A 16,567-nucleotide genomic window follows, 5' to 3' on the forward strand; every position below is an offset into this window, starting at 1 on the left:
TTAATCAGTGACACCCAGTTCCTGATTGATGTCACTACATCTTTTAATGAAGGCTGGAGAAGGGCGTTGAAGAAACTCCGAGTTCACTGCCTCATAAGCAGTTTCACGATATTCTGAAAAGCCATGAGGTGCGTGGTTTGAGGAAACATTTCCTTCGTGGAACACACACACACACACACACACACATACACACACACACACATGCTTGCCATACCTAACCAGGAGTGCAGGGGAGCTTCTCTTCCAGCTCAGCCCACCCTTCGGGTGCTTTTTGTTTTTAAAAAGTGCGGGTGCTTTTTTGTGAAGCGGAGAGAAAGCAGCAATGTTTCCTTTGGTAGCAAGAGCAACGCAGTTACTTCAATCCCTTTTGTTGATCAGACTGTTATCTTCCCAGCCCTGTGTCTTCGAGCTCCCTCACGGAAATGTCGGTGATTTATACGATTTTTATTTTAATGTTTCCGTTGAGTGGTGATGAAAGTCGATAAGACAGTCATAGAAAAGAGACAGGCCTGGGATAAACCATCGAAGACCCAGAGGTGCACAATAATAAACCCGTCTGCTGCGCCACAATTTGAGAGAAATCACTATGAAAACGAGAAAGCGATCGTAGAGTACTTCCCATCACTCAGACAGACCCAAAAATTCAGTTTGTTTTTCCCTCAAAGAATAAGAAACGGAGGGAGAGAAAAGGAAAGCCAGGAGGTAGCTGCGATTACAGAGCCTTGTGGGCATCTCCAGGTGATGTGTGGGGCGCACCAGGGAAAAGGCAGCCAGCACGGGGTCTCTGTGTGTTTGGCGCCCTCTGGTGGAAAATTTGCCGAAACCGCCTTTTTTATGGTGGGGGACTTCACCCCGCTCACTCAGTAAGGTGCTTAAATACTGCCAAAAGAGAATCATTAAACACCGTGAAACTGAAAAGAAGCGCGGAGAGTGGGCCAAGACAAGGAGTGCGGTCCTGGCTTCCCGGAGCCACCTCCACGCTCCGGTTCCCCAGGCGTGTGGAGCGGCACTCGTGCATGTTATTAACCTTCAGACATGATCAATCACAGAGATTTCTTTTCCCCCTCTCAAGGGAGAGGGCTCAGAGAAAGGGAAATAGACCCCTTTCCTCTTTTGGTACCAGGTAGCTGTGTTCGAACGAGGTAGTTTGGAGATGAACTGGATGAAGATACTGGAGTGCAGAAACTCCACGGTCTGGGTGGTCAGCTCTGCTTTGCCTGTACAGCCACATTGGCTCAGTAGAGCGCTCCCCATGACACCACCCAGAGAAAACCTTCTGGATTGCCAGTCCAGGGCAATCACGGGAAATTGATTAAGGCAAAGCAAATATTCTAATCTCCTCCAAGATACGGGAAGGAGGGCAAAAAGGAAGAGAAAGAAGAATCACCCAGTGAGACAAAATTCTTCGTAAGAATGATCTTTTCCCTGCTGTCACCCAACATTGCTTATCTCAAAAATAATTGGGAAAAAAACAAAAAACAGAGCGTGCCCAGTGCGTTCTGGATTACTCATGGGACTTTGTCCCCCCCCCCCCCCTTTCTGGTCGCAAACCCATGAGCTGGCTTTATCATCGCCCTATAAAGCGCCAGAGGCAGTCAGACACCTGCAAAGGAGCCCCAGCGCTGCGCGGACGAGCTGCCCCCGCGAGCAGCGGCCTCGTGATTCCCCCCGCCGAGCGGGTCCCCGCCTCCCCACTCCGCCCCCGCCTCCCCCAAGCCCAGCGGCCGCCTCTCCGGATCTCTCTCTTCTTCAGGCTCTCGCGTGCCGGACCAGGGATCCTGCAAGCAAGGAAGCAGCCCCGGGGTGACACCCAGCACGTACGTCTGTGGCAGAGCAAAGCCAAGCGGGGGACGCTTCGCGGAGGAGTCGCGGGAGGGTCCAGCTCCCTGTGGCTGAATCGAGGTAGGTAAATACCTACCGGATCGCCCGGACTTGCCAGAGCCCAGCCTTGGTTATTCAACTCGGTGCTCTCAGCCTGCGGCTTCTTGTCCAGCCCGTTACCCCACCCCACCGGCACGCGCCTGTCGCCCACCTTCCACAACCGAGTGCTTCCCTCCAGTCCTGTCGCAGCTGGGGTTTGGCGGCCCCCAGCCCTGTCCCTCCTCGCTCTTGCTTATCAATTTCATTCGAGAGGACACATAGGGGCTGAAGTGACACCAGAGCCATTTTTGCTTGCGCTTCGGGGATCGGAGCTCACGGCTCTCGGATACGCGCCTGGGTAGCAGCGGCAGAAGGTGCGAGGAGCGATAACCTGTTACTTCCCCAGCACCCGCGTTCCACTGCCGCCCGCCGAGCTGCGAGAGCGCGCGGGGGGGGGGGGACAGATGCTCTGCCCGAGGGACGACGCGCAAAAGGCGGCTGGTGGGCTGCGCTCTGCGGGGTCTTAGATTTACCCAGATTAGTGCTCTCCTCCCGCTCCTCTCATTCTTTCTCCCGCTCCTTCTCCCCATCTCTTCCTCCTTTTCCCTCTCGCCCTCTCCTCCCTCTCCCTCACTCTGTCCACGAACAAGCACCAAATAGGGGAGCCGCGCACTCTTATACCCGAGGTCTCTTGCGCCCTGGGCGCAAGTTGGCCACCGGGTGACGTTCTCCTTTTTACCCTCCGTCACCTTCTCTGGCTCAGTGAAACGAACTCTGGGGACTAGGTAGAGTAGAAGCAGTGAATCTGGGACGGAGCCTCGCCCTAGGGTTGAGAAAGCAAGAAACGAGGTGGGACTATAATCTGATTAGGAAGGCTCCAACACGCAGCCTTTTGGTTGTCTGGAGTGCAAGGTGACTGGTTCTTAGCGGGTCAAGTCCTGGGGTGGGGGGGCGGCTTTTTCCTCTCACCTTGTCTCACCAAAGTCCCTGTCCCCGGCGCAGTGAGCCTCCTTCTTTCCAAGGAATTAGCCAGACACAACAACGGGAACCAGACACCGAACCAGACGTGCCCGCCCCGCACGCCCTCCCCCCTCCCCTTCTGCCTGTCCGCCAGGCTGCTGGGAGCCCAATGGGGCTTGTCTCAGCTGGGCTGGAATTCGCTCGATGAGTGCTCCCTAGTGCTCCTAGTCCTATCCTTACCCCATCCCTCGCGTCCTGCACCCGCCTCCGGCGCCCCTTAGCTGTAAGCCTCACTCGGGGCACCCCGTTGCGCCTCTAGACTTGAGAGTCGCCCGGGGCTTCTGTGCCTGCGCCCCAGTCCGGGAGCTAGCGAGCGCCTCCCCACCCCCTCCCACCGACCGCGCACCAGGACCCAGCCAGCTCGCTGCCCTTGGTTTCCCTTCTGTCTCCGAGACTTCGGTGCCCCCGGCCGCAGGACCTAGAAGCTCTCTCGGCACAGCTCTCCCTTCTGTTTGCAGCCCGTTCCTGCGCCCAGACCGCGGGGGACACTTGAACAGTAGAGACCCCAAGACCACCGAGCTGATGGCATCTTCCACGCCTTCGCCTGCAACCTCCTCGAACGCGGGAGCGGATCCTAATACTACCAACCTGCGTCCTACAAGTAGGTCCTGCCCCAGTTTCCTATTAAATGGACTGCAGCGAGGGTGGGGGCGCTGGCACTGCGGGAAGCTGCGCTGTCGGAACGCGAAAGGAGAGCGTAGAAATGATGGAGGCTGGGAAACAAATGGGGCCCTATCCCAGGTTCCTGCTTAGAGGTCATTTGGCTGCCAGGGACGCGAGGTTACTCTCAGGGCACCTAAGAGCTAGGACTTCACACGGGGCCCCGGCAAGAAAGATCATGGGGTCTTAGCGGGTAGAGACGTGCAAGGCGCTCTGTTGTGGTTTCGTCTGACGGGACAACAGGGGTCAGAGCAGAGGGGCAGTGTGAGAAACCTGGAGTTTCCGCGAGAACAGTTTTCTAGTTCTAGGTTTGGGATGAGACCTGACCTCCTCCTCTCCTCTCCCCCACCCCCCGCCCCCAGTGCTGTATTCACAGTCCATAATCAGGGGAAATTTCGACGTTAATTGCAGCTTTTAGAAAACTCTGGGTCCCTAATTGCTCCAAATTTGCGTCTAGCTATTGACGAGTGAGGGCGAAGCCAGGAGCATAAAAGGTGCACAAAACTGCCTGCGATTTAATTAATTACATCTTAGAGACAAGACAAAAAAAAAAAAAGGCTAGGGAGGGGCATTAGGCATCATCCGGAGTGGCAAGATGTGTGTGGAATGGGGAGGGCTGCTAACTAGGAGGAGAAACGGCTTGGCAAGCCAGGAGGCAAAAACACCCCTGTGCTTTTTTTCTAGAGACCTGTCAGCAGGTGACAAGTCTTGGAGTATAGGGAAACCAGATAAAAGGGCATTTATGTTTCCCTACCCAATCTGTCTCTAATTCAGCCTGACTTTCTAGTTCCTGGAGTCGCGGGATTTGTTTATCTTTTTTTCCATGTTGGGGTTAAGTCTTTCACCACCCCTCTCCCAAAAATTTATCAGCTCCAGATAGCTCCGGCCCCCCAGAATCTCTACAGAAGTAGAGCTGAGGGAGATCGGTGTGGTCGAGTGTGCTTTTTTGTTGCGTTTTTATGGCACTCATTGTAAACCCTGTGAAAACAATTGTTCCCATCAACAAAAGTGGCAAGAAGGCAAGGAAAGCTCTCCTTCAATTTCTGAGTGCAGACGTTGAGGCCGGAGGCCCTAGTTCCTCAGGCCACCTTGCAGTTCTCTTCTTAGCAGCCCCAGCTTCCTGCACACAGGCAAGCGACAGTTACCCACACAACAAAGCAGAGCTCCGGAGAGTGCCCGGGGCACGTGATCGGGCATTGGCGGCGGAGCCAACGGTGGGAGCTGGCCCCGCAGAACTCGAGGCCTGCGCCCCTTTTGTCTGTAGATTGGATCTGGATAGATTTATTTTCCAGTCGTCCCCACATCTTACTCCAGTCTTTATCCCCCAACACACACTGTTATTCCTTCTGCAAGGTTGGGGGCCACCCTCCACACTAGGCACCCGTAATATCCTACCAGGTTACCCCGTAGTCCTCAAATGTCCAGCCTCAGCAAAGGCCGAGGCGATGATCTGAGTCCTTCCAAGGTGTGGTGCCTCCGGAACCTACCTAAATGGAGGCCAGAGATCTAAGGATCCGCTGCCTGGGGAAGAACCGGTCCCTGGGAACCTATAACAGTTAAATGGAGAGCCTGGGAGCGCTTGTCCGCGCTGTCCAATTTCCATCGGTCCTGGAAGACACACCCCCACCCGCCCAGTTTGCTGTTGAGCTCTGCCTCCGCGAGGTCTCCGGGAAGGCGCCCCTTTCTGCTCCGTTACACACCTTATACACCTTATTCAATCACACCTTATTCCTGACAAGCAGGAGCTCTCCAGCCTATCGCCTATCAGAAAAGGCATTCTCAACTCGGGCCACAATAAAGGGGGCTCTCGGCCCCCTCTCTCTTTCTTCTTGTTTTTTTAATTAACGCCTAAGTTGGGGCGAGGGATGGTGGCACTGGAATATTTCTGAACGCCAACCTCAGGCCAAGTGACCTTGGGAAACTGTAGCCTCTACGCTGAAATGATTTTGTCTCCTGAGTCTTAGACCTACACTCCTTTCCTGGGTTCTTGTGGTGATGATATGAGATTGGAGTTTAAAGAGAAAGCACCGACATTGGGTGGAAGGACCGCCTTATACTCTAGGTACTGCCATTAGAGGGTCGCTATTGTACAGATTTCCTGTCTGTCCGTGGAATTCCAACCGTGACACACTGTCTCACGACGTCAGGCGGGTTCTTCGCCCCTCTGGGGCTCTGTTGTGCCTGAGGTTTAATGGATGTTGCCCTGCTTATCGCTGTCAACACTCCCGCACCGCTAGGGTGGAGGATGGGAGACGCCTGGCTTGGAGGGGTGGGGAGGGATTTCTGCTAGGCCCATTCCGGGAGTCTACAAGAAGGCGTCTCTAGACAGTATAGGCTGCCTCGCTGCATTCTTTGCTGGGAGTTAACGCGAAAGATCGGTAGACCAGAACGCCTTCAGAATGGCCTGGGAGGAGAGAGAAAAAAAAAAAGCCAAGTCCTTCGGCCACGCGTTTCAAACCCAGAGGAAAGGTGCTTGCACCAGCGTGCTTCAGACTCTAGAAGTCAGAAGGAAGGGTTAATGAGGGGCAGGTTGAGAAGGGGGTTGGGGTGTGGGCTGAGGACCGGACCGCTGGCGCACCATTGTCTTTTTGCTTCCCGGGTCTAACTGGAGCAGCCATGCGAGTCCGATCATCTACTCAAATACTATTTTTCACCCAATTAATTCTTGAACTCTTCCGCGACCCCATTTCATGCCAGTTTATTTTAAGCTGCCACTCGGCTGGAGACCCGCCAAGAAATTATGAGACGTTTGGGTCCCAGATGCCTCTGTGTTCCCCATCTGAGCGGTTGTGTTGTCGCCCTTCAAGTCCGAGGACTGGGGCCTGGGGCTGGGCCCGGCGGGTGGGTGCTGGGCCGTGCCAGAACTAAGGTCTGGATCTTTGTGCGTTTGATTGGCCTCTGCCTTGTTGGGGATCGCTTGGGGGCGGGGCCCGTGGCTGTGAGCCCCAGTTCAACAAAACATGGTTCGGTACCTGAAGGCAGGAAATGTGAGGAGAGCTGGGAGCTCTGTCTGAACCAAAGATGTAGGTAGCTCCTTGCTCCTTCTAGAGCAGAGCTTTTTATGTGGCTTTTCAGGAAGACCTCCACAGTCCTCGTGAAAACCTTTGCCCTCTACCCAGTTTCTCATGGCCCAACCTTCGCTAATTTGCCCTCTGTCTCTCTGCTCCTAGCATATGATACTTGGTGTGGCGTAGCCCATGGATGCACCAGAAAACTGGGCCTGAAGATCTGTGGTAAGTAAACAGGCCCCCAGGGGATGGCTCTCAAGGGTGGAGCGTTGTGAATTTGTAGGAGAGTCTCACCTCCGCAGGGGGATTCTGACCCTTCGATTTAGTATTCTAACTGCTTTACTGTCCCAGCGCCCAGCGGATGCGGTCTCTTGGAGGCTCTGACCCTCCTGTGGCCTCTCTCACTTGGCAGGAGAGGCCTTTTCCTTTGGAGTCCTTATAACCAGAAACCGCAGAGTTCTGGGGACTCATTTCACCGAGTGTGGCCTCGGAAATTGGGATACAGCACCCCCAAGCGGCAGCCGGGGTATCCTCGCCGGCGCCGGGCTGCTTGGACTAGTGCTTTCTGCTCTCGAATCTGTAAAATCTCATAAAAAGTGTGAACTGGTCTGATTTTCCCAGCGAACAGACCAAAGACGCAGTATCTATCAAGGCTGTAACTGACCCTTTGTGGTTGCTCACTCCGTCCTCCATCACCCCTACACACACACACACATACACACACACACACACACACACACACACACACACACACACACCATTGAAAGTGACTTCCCTAACTTGTGGGGGTTTGCACCTAATTGCCATGGTAATTCAAATTTCGTTCCTGGGAGGCTCCGGGGGCCCAAGAAAGGAAAGGATTGTCTGCTGCACTGGATAGCTTGTCTAGGGGAGGTGCTGGCACAGTGGGCTAGACCGTTTGCCCTGCAGGTCTTCGACGGAGCAAGAAAGGGGGGCGGGGAGCTGCAAGGAGGGAGGGAACGTTGGAGGGGGTGGTTGTCTGTCACGATTTGCCAGCAGGAAAGGAAAACAGATCCGAGAGCTGGAGAGGAAAAGGAGAGGATGTGAAATGAAAACGCCCAAGGGATTTTTTTTTTTTAAGATTAAAAAAAAAAGGGGGAGGAGGATTTGTTCGAAGGGATACAGCCGAGCGGCTCCGGCTGAACAATGAGGACTTGCTTTCCTGACTACATTTCACTGTCTAAAATTCTCTAGCCTTATCGGGCCTGAAAATACGGGTGTCCCCGGGCAGGGGGTGGAGAGGCGGGGGAAGATTAACGAGGGGCTTATTAAAGAGCCATCCGTCAGCTGCTGCGCTCGAGATAGCAGCCGAGCGGGCGCGGGGTGCGGAGCCCTCCCCAGCCCAGGAAGCTCAGGGAGCCCCGAGGGGAGTGGGTGCTATTGAGGCCTGACCTTCCCGCACCCCTTATGCCCCTCCCCCCTGCTTCCCGCTGTGGCTGTTCAGAATCGTTGGGGAGAGTGGTTATTTAGGGCCTTGGGAAAACAGCGTCCTTCCTTGTTTGGCCGTGCAGCGCCCTCCTTGCATCACTGGGGCTCTGGATCCGGGCATCCAGTATTTACGGTGGCGAAGATCTAGTGCATTTGCTCAGTTGCGAGACGTAGTGCATTTTCTGGAAAATCTTAGCCCTCCGGCCATAGGACCCAGAGGTTTGGGGACGTGACCCAATCCCCAGCGCTCAAAACTGGTGGGCAACACCAGAAGCGGTCTCAGCGTCGACAGCCCTGAGCTCTGTTCTATTAATAGCCTCTTCCCACTCCCACCAAGCCTTTCCTGGCTTAATGGTCCGTTTCCTGCCTGGTCCCTCTTGGCTCTCGCCTTCTGCCTCTGCCATTGTCATGCAACAGCCACAGGCAGCAACCGATTGGCCATCAGAACGGAAGGAACCCTGGGGTCTACCTGGGCTACACTCCAGGTGAACGCCACTTTTCTTAGAGGCTTCTGGCCTGTGGGAGCGAGGGTGTGTAGGGTCAGTCGTCATCCTGCCTCCTGCTGCTCTTGGTACTGGTCCTCCGAGGTCCAAATGGTCCTGTTGGAGACAAACAGGATGTCCTGAAAGGGAAAGGGGCCGGTTAAAAAAAAAGTTAGACCGGTTAAGACAGGAGTGGAGGCTCTGAGTTATCGCTACATTTTCCACCTCTTCTCACAACCAACGCCATGAGGCAGTGGAGATGGAGGTGGGGCTGTCATCCATAAAGAGATTCCTGTCTGTATACAGAGAGAGAGAGAGAGAGAGAGAGAGAGAGAGAGAGAGAGAGAGAGAGAGAGAGAGAGTTATGGCCTGAGTAACAGGGAGGGGAGCAGAGGATGGGAGTTTCCAGCAAAATAACGTAAGGATCCATTCTCCATGCTTTGGGCCAACTCTGGCTGTTCATTTTAAGCTAGTGGAAGCCGTGTAATGTTGACTCAATCTACAGCCTCCGTTCCAGCCCCTTCCCAAACTCACTTAATCCCAGACCTTTCTGCCTGAGGAGTAGTTCACCTTCTTGACCTAACACCACGGTTGGCTTGACAGCCTAGGATCCTAAGATCTAATAGTCTCTTTCTATCCTTGAATCCATCACCCCAGAAGGTCCCCCTGAGCATCTGCATGTCTTGCTAGGATGCAGTTCTCACCCATTCCCTACCCTGCTTCTTCTTACTCCAGGAAATGGAGCTGCAAGGATGGCCATGGGTGTCCCTACTCATGCTCCAGAGGCTGAACCCCAGGGAGAATAATCAGATGGGAGAAACCCAGGGCTCTGCCACGAGCTGGAGAGTGGCTGCAGGCATGGTGGCATGACCTAGATAGAGTAAAAACGGCAAGCACATGGCAAAAACTGAGCTCTGCCTTTGGTCTTCCATTGCTTTTCTCTGTAGAGGTCCAGATCCTGCTGCTCAGTCAGTCCCTCCACACATGTATGTGTTTAAGGTTTTAATCATTTGCCTATTTTAAAGTAAGAGATACCTCAGGTACTCCATATCTCTGGTTTCTTGTTAAAAAAATATGTAGGCAATCTGTTAATATGCTGTGTGAGAAGAAGAAGAAGGAGGAGGAGGAGGAGGAGGAGGAGGAGGAGGAGGAGGAGGAGAAGGAGAAGGAGAGGAAGGGGAAGGGGAAGAAGGAGGAGGAGGAGGAGGAGAAGGAGAAGAAGAAGAAGAAGAAGAAGAAGAAGAAGAAGAAGAAGAAGAAGAAGAAGAAGAAGAAGAAGAAGAAGAAGAAGAAGAAGAAGAGGAAGAAGCAGCAGCTCCTTTCTCTAAGTGGCTTTGATGCTGGACTTCAGCATCCCCTGTGCCCTCTGCCCAGTGTCTTTACGCCACACCAAGCTTGGAGCTCTACCTGCAAACAGCTGTCTGGAGCGTGCTACTCTCTGGTTCCACAGGACTCACTGGGAGTAAGAATGAGGAACAGCTACCAGCAGAGGGGAAGTCCTTTTGGGATGCTGCCCATCTTTATTTGACTGTGGGTGACTGATCATCTACGACTTGATCCAACACAACTTCAAGCTCTCTCTCCTAGGATAGTTATGGGCTAGCACTAAATGCTGGTGGCTGGAGTATAGAACAACAGAGACTATAGGGTGTTCCTGGGAAGTCCTAGGGACCCCAGCCAGGACCCCTTGCTATTCAGACCATTGTTAAAGTACTCTCTCAATATTATTCTCCATTCAATTTCATTCTCCATCTCACTTCATCCTCCACCTTGGAGAAGTGAATAGTTCCTGGCAAGGCCTCTCTGAGTCAAGAGGAGCTTGGATCATTTTAAAGGATCCAAATAATTAAAAACAAAACAATACTTTCCTAAATAAAGTGAAAGAAACAAGATTGTATATTAAATGTTTATATCAGCAATCCCTGGTACTAGAAGAAGAAGAAAAAAAAAACACAGTTAACATCACACCAGTGTTTTAAACACCGAGATCTAGAGAAAGTTCTGATTCTTGCATTACAGAAACGGTGGCTCCAAATGGCACACAGACGTAAAGTTACGTCTAAAGGACATCTCTGGGTGAGCCTGTGTGGAAACCGTCTTGGGAGAGGATATCTAAAGCCTACTCTCCCTGCCTCTGGCTTCCAAAAAGGCTGCAAGGTAGAAAGGTGTGGGGTCTGTCAGGAGTGAGCTGCAAGCCTGGGCAGATGACAGAGACTCCAGAGTAGGTCTTAGATGGGCAGGTCCACCCTTCACTGGGTCACATGGGTTGGGTTTCTCCAGCCAGGCACACCCTCTAACCCTTATAATGGACAAAGGGAAGGAATGCTGGGGGTCAGGACCCTATATCCCTCTAGTGAATGAGTACTGCACCCTGGCTCTGGACTCTAGAATCTCCACTGTGATGTCTCAAGGATCTTGGTTTCTAGGAAGTCAGCTTTAGATTCACCAAGAAATGTTGTCTTTTTCTCTCTTCGTTATGTGGCCTCTGGAGCTAAAACTGAGGCTGTGTTAGAGATGCTGCTGAGGAAAAAGCTTGGTCAGGGAAGGGGAGCATGCTCTAAGTTGGCGAGGAACCCCAACTTCAGCCTGTTGGGGTTCAACTCTGCTTCCTGGAGTACTGCTGTGGGTATTTGCACTGTACACCATGGGTAAGCCAGACTTCTCCTTGGGGGAAGTGGTGGAGTGCTATGAGTCCCAACCTGGGTTCCAAGTCCATTTCTGTATGTGTCTTGGAGCTTTTTCTATCATGACTGTGCAGAGGTGGCCAGCTGCCCAACAAGCTTCCAGATGATGGGAGATTGGTCTCACTTCATCTGTCTCATTCGGAATAAGTAACAAACAGCTCCTCCACAAGTGCTCCATAAATACTTAGAACTGAGTCCTTGTCAAGGCTGTGAGATGCAGAGGCTTTCTTGTCTTTTTCTCTAATGCTTTTTCCCAATGGAGAAAGGTTCAGGAAAAAAAAAGGCACTTTGTATTTGAGTATCCTTCCTCCCTCTGCTATCATCACCCTCCTCCTTCCAGTGCCCCATCTAGCTCCCTCAGATATCCTCCTCTCCCTGTCTCTGCTGTCCCCATCCCCCTGGTTCTATAGTTCACAAACCCAATGTTGGCAGCATCCTCTCTGGGTCCCTTCCTTCCAAACCCCATCCCGGGGCAGGTTACTGGAGTGGAAGCTGTCTGGTCAACTTAATTCTGAGTTTGCTGTCATGCTCAGAGAGGAGATGGGGCTCACTTGCTCCTTTTCTCTCTTGCATGACTGGGCCTGTGCCACTGATGATGCTTGACACAGCCCCTCCCCGCCTGAAGGCAAGCCGTGCAGAGTCACTATATGTAGAACACACTCCGTGGCTTCTCTTCTCAGCAAAAGAGAGAGCCTTGCTTGGAGGGTTAGCCTGGTTAGGCAGCTGCCCTTTGGTGGCTGGGTACCTCCCATTTTCTCTGACCTAGCTTCTTGCATTTTAGGCTTCTTGCAAAGGACCAATAGCCTGGAAGAGAAGAGTCGTCTTGTGAGTGCCTTCAGGGAGAGGCAGGCCTCCAAGAACCTGCTTTCCTGTGAAAACAGTGACCCTGGTGCCCGCTTCCGGCGCACAGAGACGGACTTCTCCAACCTGTTTGCTCAAGGTAGTTCCTCTCCGTGCCCCACCCAGCTTATCCAGTTAGTCCTGATTCTTTTCCCCCTGAAATTTTACTTCTTTCTCCCTCACATGCCAGCACCTTCTGTGAGCCCTCATGAAACCTCTTTTCGGATGTTTGTATGGGACAGACTCCTTCCTTTTCTTCTGCCCAGGTCCCTGGTGGTTAGGAATGTAGTTGAGAGATATCCATGAATCATTCAATTCTAGAGACGCTCCCAGAGACAAATAGGGACTCATAAAATCTCAGAAGCTAAAGGAATCTTACAACCAGAGAATAAAATGGTTCTTTCATTATCATTTATCCTTCAAGATTATCAGCCCAAACCCCAAGCCCCAAGCCTCAAACCCCAAGCCTGCTCTATGGGAAGCTATGCATCTGAGCCTCATGATTAGACAAGGGAGACTCTTGGAAGAGCTTTCTCTAGATTCTGCTGGCTCTGCAATGCAGGCCTTGGGAAGTGCTTTACCAGTCTTTCCTTAGTAGTTCTTGGAACTCCCTCTTCCCTTGGCTCTCACAGAACCACAGAAGCCACAGCTTTTCACTAAACCTCGGAGACAACCATGCCATGAGGCCACACAACCTATTCTTGTAACTCTCCCAGAAACTTCACTCAACACTTCTGCTCATCCCTCTTTCTAATTCTGATAAAGCCTAGAGCCTAGGTTACTTCCAGACTCAAAAAAAAAAAAATTTAAGGCCCCAAAAGATGACATCAACAGAAAGACAGTGGTCCCCTCTGGCACCTTCTAGAGCCCATACCCACAGCAGCCCCAACCTTTGCCACCCACAGATCAAGCAAATCATTAACACTAAGCCAGATGCACAGGGACACCTGGTCCCCAGGAGACCAACAAAAGTACTTTACATTGTGTTCCTCCCAGGTGTCCATTCAGCAAATGGACAGCTGCCAGGGTCAGATGCTCAAGGTTTCCTTAAGCACGCCACTCGTCCCCCACAGGAGCAGTCTTGACTATTAGGAAGTGTGTGAAGCCCTAGGAATGTATCAAACATCTTTGGGCATAGTGCATCCTTCTGGGGCCTAGCTGTCCACATCTCAGTGTAGATCCATATCCTGGGAAGCAACTGAGCCCTCTGAAGGCTGGCCCAGCACGTGATAATCACTGTCTGGCTTCCCCTCTCTGCTTAGATCTGCTTCCAGCTAAGAACGGGGAGGAGCAAACTGTGCAGTTCTTACTGGAGGTGGTTGACATACTCCTCAACTATGTCCGCAAGACGTTTGATCGCTCCACCAAGGTTTTGGACTTCCACCACCCACACCAGTTGCTGGAAGGCATGGAAGGTTTTAATTTGGAGCTGTCTGACCACCCCGAGTCTCTGGAGCAGATCCTGGTTGACTGTAGAGACACCCTAAAGTACGGGGTTCGCACAGGTAAGAGTAAGAGATAGGCTGACCGTTACCTATCTGGTTGGAAACAGAGGCCAAGTCATACTGAAGAGGCCCCATCCTGGTGAGGGAAGACACCAAGTGCCCAGTGACTACAAGGTCACCATGGGCCACAATAGTTGAAGCCTGACAAAAGGTCACAATTTCTCTTAAAACTAAAAGGGTACAGCCACGTGGTGACAGGTTGTTTTATTGTTTGCTTGGGTTTTGTTTTGGGCTTTTGTAACCTAAACAGAGCAGGGTCACCTGACCCTTTGTCCTTTCTCTGGCCCACCTCATTCTGTTTCATTCTGAATGAAATGCCTCCATCCCTTGTCCCTTGCACCGGGGAACTGCCCTTTCCCCTCTCTTTTGGTGCCATGTTCTAAGGGTGGTCATACAAACTATCACGATGAGGATTTATTCTTTCACAGTTTTGGAGGCTGAGCCATCCCAGGGGTCAGCAGGACGATGCCTTCTTTGAAGGCTGTCAGAGAAGAGCCACCCTTGCCGTTGTGGCTTCTGGTACTTGTGGCCATTTTCCTTGGCATTCCTCAGCTCGTGGGTGCCTCACTTCAGACTCTGCCTTTCCTTCCACGTGGCCTCTGCCTTGTGAATGTTTGTCCATATTTTCTGTTCACAAAAGGACACCAGTCTCCTTTGAATTAAGGACTACCCCAATCCAGAATGACCTTGTCTGACTTGTTTATGTCTGAGAAAACTCTATTGCCGAGTAGAGTCATGTTCTACAAGAACAAGAAGTTGAGACTTGGGTTTATCTTTTTAAGGAATACAGTTCAATCCAGAACACCCAAAAAAATCAGTGTCTGCCTATCTGCCTGCCTGTTTGTCTGTCTCTCTCTCTCTCTGTCTCTCTCTCTGTCTCTCTCTGTCTCTCTCTCTGTCTCTTTCTCTGTCTCTCTCTCTCTCCGTGTGTGTGTGTGTGTGTGTGTGTGTGTGTGTGTGTGTGTGTGTGTGTGTGTGTGTGTCCTTCCCTGTCTCTCCCCTTATATTGTATTCTGGGTGAGTCACCAAGTCCTTTCTCCTACTTGAAGCTTCTCCTCTCGCCCCTCTTCTCCTTTCCCAAGTCCTCTCTAATCAGCAACCCTCAAAGCTCAAGTGGTTACTTTTCAATCACCCCAAGTTCAAAGACATTTTAAATCTCATCTGAGCTGTTTCTTAGCACCAAGATAAAGAACAGTTCCTTTGCCTGGTCACTCTCTTCCCCTCCCAGCCTGGCTTTCCAGGACCCTCAGGCAGTCAGGTCTGCAAGGATTGGGGTCCTTGCCCATCACAGTTGCTATCCCAGGGTGGAGCCCCAAGTCGAGAATGGCATCTTTTTTCTTTCTCCTTCTTTCTCATTCCACCTTTATTTTCCCATCATCTGAACCCCTAGAAGATAGATTGAAGGTGAAGATTAGAGAGGCTGGTGGCAATAAAGTTGAGTATGGTGACTGGATGTCAGAAAATAGTTACAGAAAACTAATGAAGTTAGCCAAAGAAGCTATTTAAATAAAGAATTCCAAGTAGCTTTTGAGGTTCGCCAACCCTGCTGGCCTAAGTACAGCTTCATTTTTAAAATTAGTGCATAGACTGGACTCACTCGAATGCACAAAGTCTGCCTGTTAAAGAAGCATTCATCAATTCACCTCCATTAGCACCACTCTGATCGGACGGCTAACCCATTCCTGAGAAGTAGTGTTGTTCTCCTGGCTGGAAGGAGAATCAGAATTCTGTGTTCCAGCTTGGTTTGCTTTGGTCAATGTTTTGTGTCTCATCAATTACTTTACACACTTTCTCCATGTTAGGGGCCTGTCTGTCTGTCTATCTATCTATCTACCTACCTACCTATTTACCTATCTATGTATCATCACCTATTCATCCATCCACTAAAAGCCAGAATGTCTATCAAAACCCCCCACAGAATTTGGTCAGACCATCAGAGAAAGCAGACCATTTAGCCCTGATAGGAATCCCCTGGGATGTTTAGTCTGAGGCCATCCACCTCTGATTAGCACAGCAGCTTCCAGAGGCAGGCATTTGCATTTACAGAGAACATAATCTTCCACACCACGTGGACCTTTCTGCTGCCCTTCACAGGGCTGGCACTGATTAAAGGACGCCATTGCCACCATGTCAGAAGCTAGCTCCTGGTTGCTGGTCTATGCTTTGGAATATATATTCAAACAACAGACTAAGCCCCCAACACACATCAGAAACATTTGGGGGGTATTAGTGCCTTAACAGCCAAAATAATAAATTCAGTTTTAATAATGGAAGCACAGTGTTCCAGGTACAGTCCAAGAAGGGAAACGGTGACATTTGAAATTGCTCTATGAATTAGCAGAGGACCCAGCACACACAGATTTTCCATAGACCGGTGCAGAGATGAAGCAGCCTTCAATCACAGCAGGCACGTATTTCTGGGCTTGTTCTTTTTTTAACTTCTCATTATGGAAAATTTGAACTTATACCAAAGCAGAATTATATAATGAACCCTGTGCACCCGGCACCCAGCTTTACCTATCGCCAAGTCCTGCTGACCCCTCTCTGCACTGTAGGGAAGCAGGTCCCACACAGAATATTATTACGTCAGCACACGTCTGCACCTTCATGGATGTCTTTTTAAAAATCACCTAAGTTCCTTAATGCTATTAATGAAATACTCAGTTGCCCCGTGAACATGTGCGTGCCTCTGCTGCACAGTGTCAGTTAGGTCGAGTTGGGATCCAGAAGTTTATTTTGTAGAGAAAACTCACTTTAAATGACTTTCTCCCCTTACTTGACAGTAAACCATTTATTACTCAGTGTCCTGTCTGTCAGGATTAAAACCAAATCTGGATTTGGACCTGATAGTACCTGCCTATAAAGCCACATTTAGAAGACGAGGTCAAGAAGTTTGAGGATAGTCTGGGCTACGTAACCGGACCTTTCTTTGAAAAAAGCAACAAAAAGAGCAAAATATGAGGAGGAGGAGGACAGAAGGAGGGGGGGACAACTGGCATCTGAACGATGGTGCTGCTCAATAGATACACTGTCAGAGGGTCCTGGAGGCAGACTGTAGC

The 16,567-nt window shown here is 51.2% G+C and overlaps 1 protein-coding gene across 4 annotated transcripts in view; it reads left to right on the forward strand.

The window, feature by feature from the left end:
* Positions 1-1,597: 1,597 nt before the first annotated feature.
* The window catches only part of Gad1 (glutamate decarboxylase 1), a 40,840-nt gene continuing 25,870 nt past the window's right edge, over positions 1,598-16,567 (forward strand). Inside the window, exons 1-5 of one of the 4 annotated variants that reach the window (XM_063283075.1) lie at positions 1,598-2,234; positions 3,339-3,481; positions 6,711-6,773; positions 11,945-12,103; positions 13,266-13,508. In XM_063283075.1, the coding sequence (XP_063139145.1) occupies positions 3,403-3,481; positions 6,711-6,773; positions 11,945-12,103; positions 13,266-13,508 (544 nt within the window). In that variant the 5' untranslated portion in view covers positions 1,598-2,234; positions 3,339-3,402. Of the gene's footprint in view, positions 2,235-2,309; positions 2,710-3,338; positions 3,482-6,710; positions 6,774-8,558; positions 8,745-11,944; positions 12,104-13,265; positions 13,509-16,567 lie in introns of those variants that run through there. The other 3 variants (NM_017007.2, XM_017591454.3, XM_039104242.2) reach the window with 3 other exon arrangements.

Source organism: Rattus norvegicus, chromosome 3 (genome assembly GCF_036323735.1).
Source record: "Rattus norvegicus strain BN/NHsdMcwi chromosome 3, GRCr8, whole genome shotgun sequence".
NCBI lineage: Eukaryota > Metazoa > Chordata > Mammalia > Rodentia > Muridae > Rattus > Rattus norvegicus.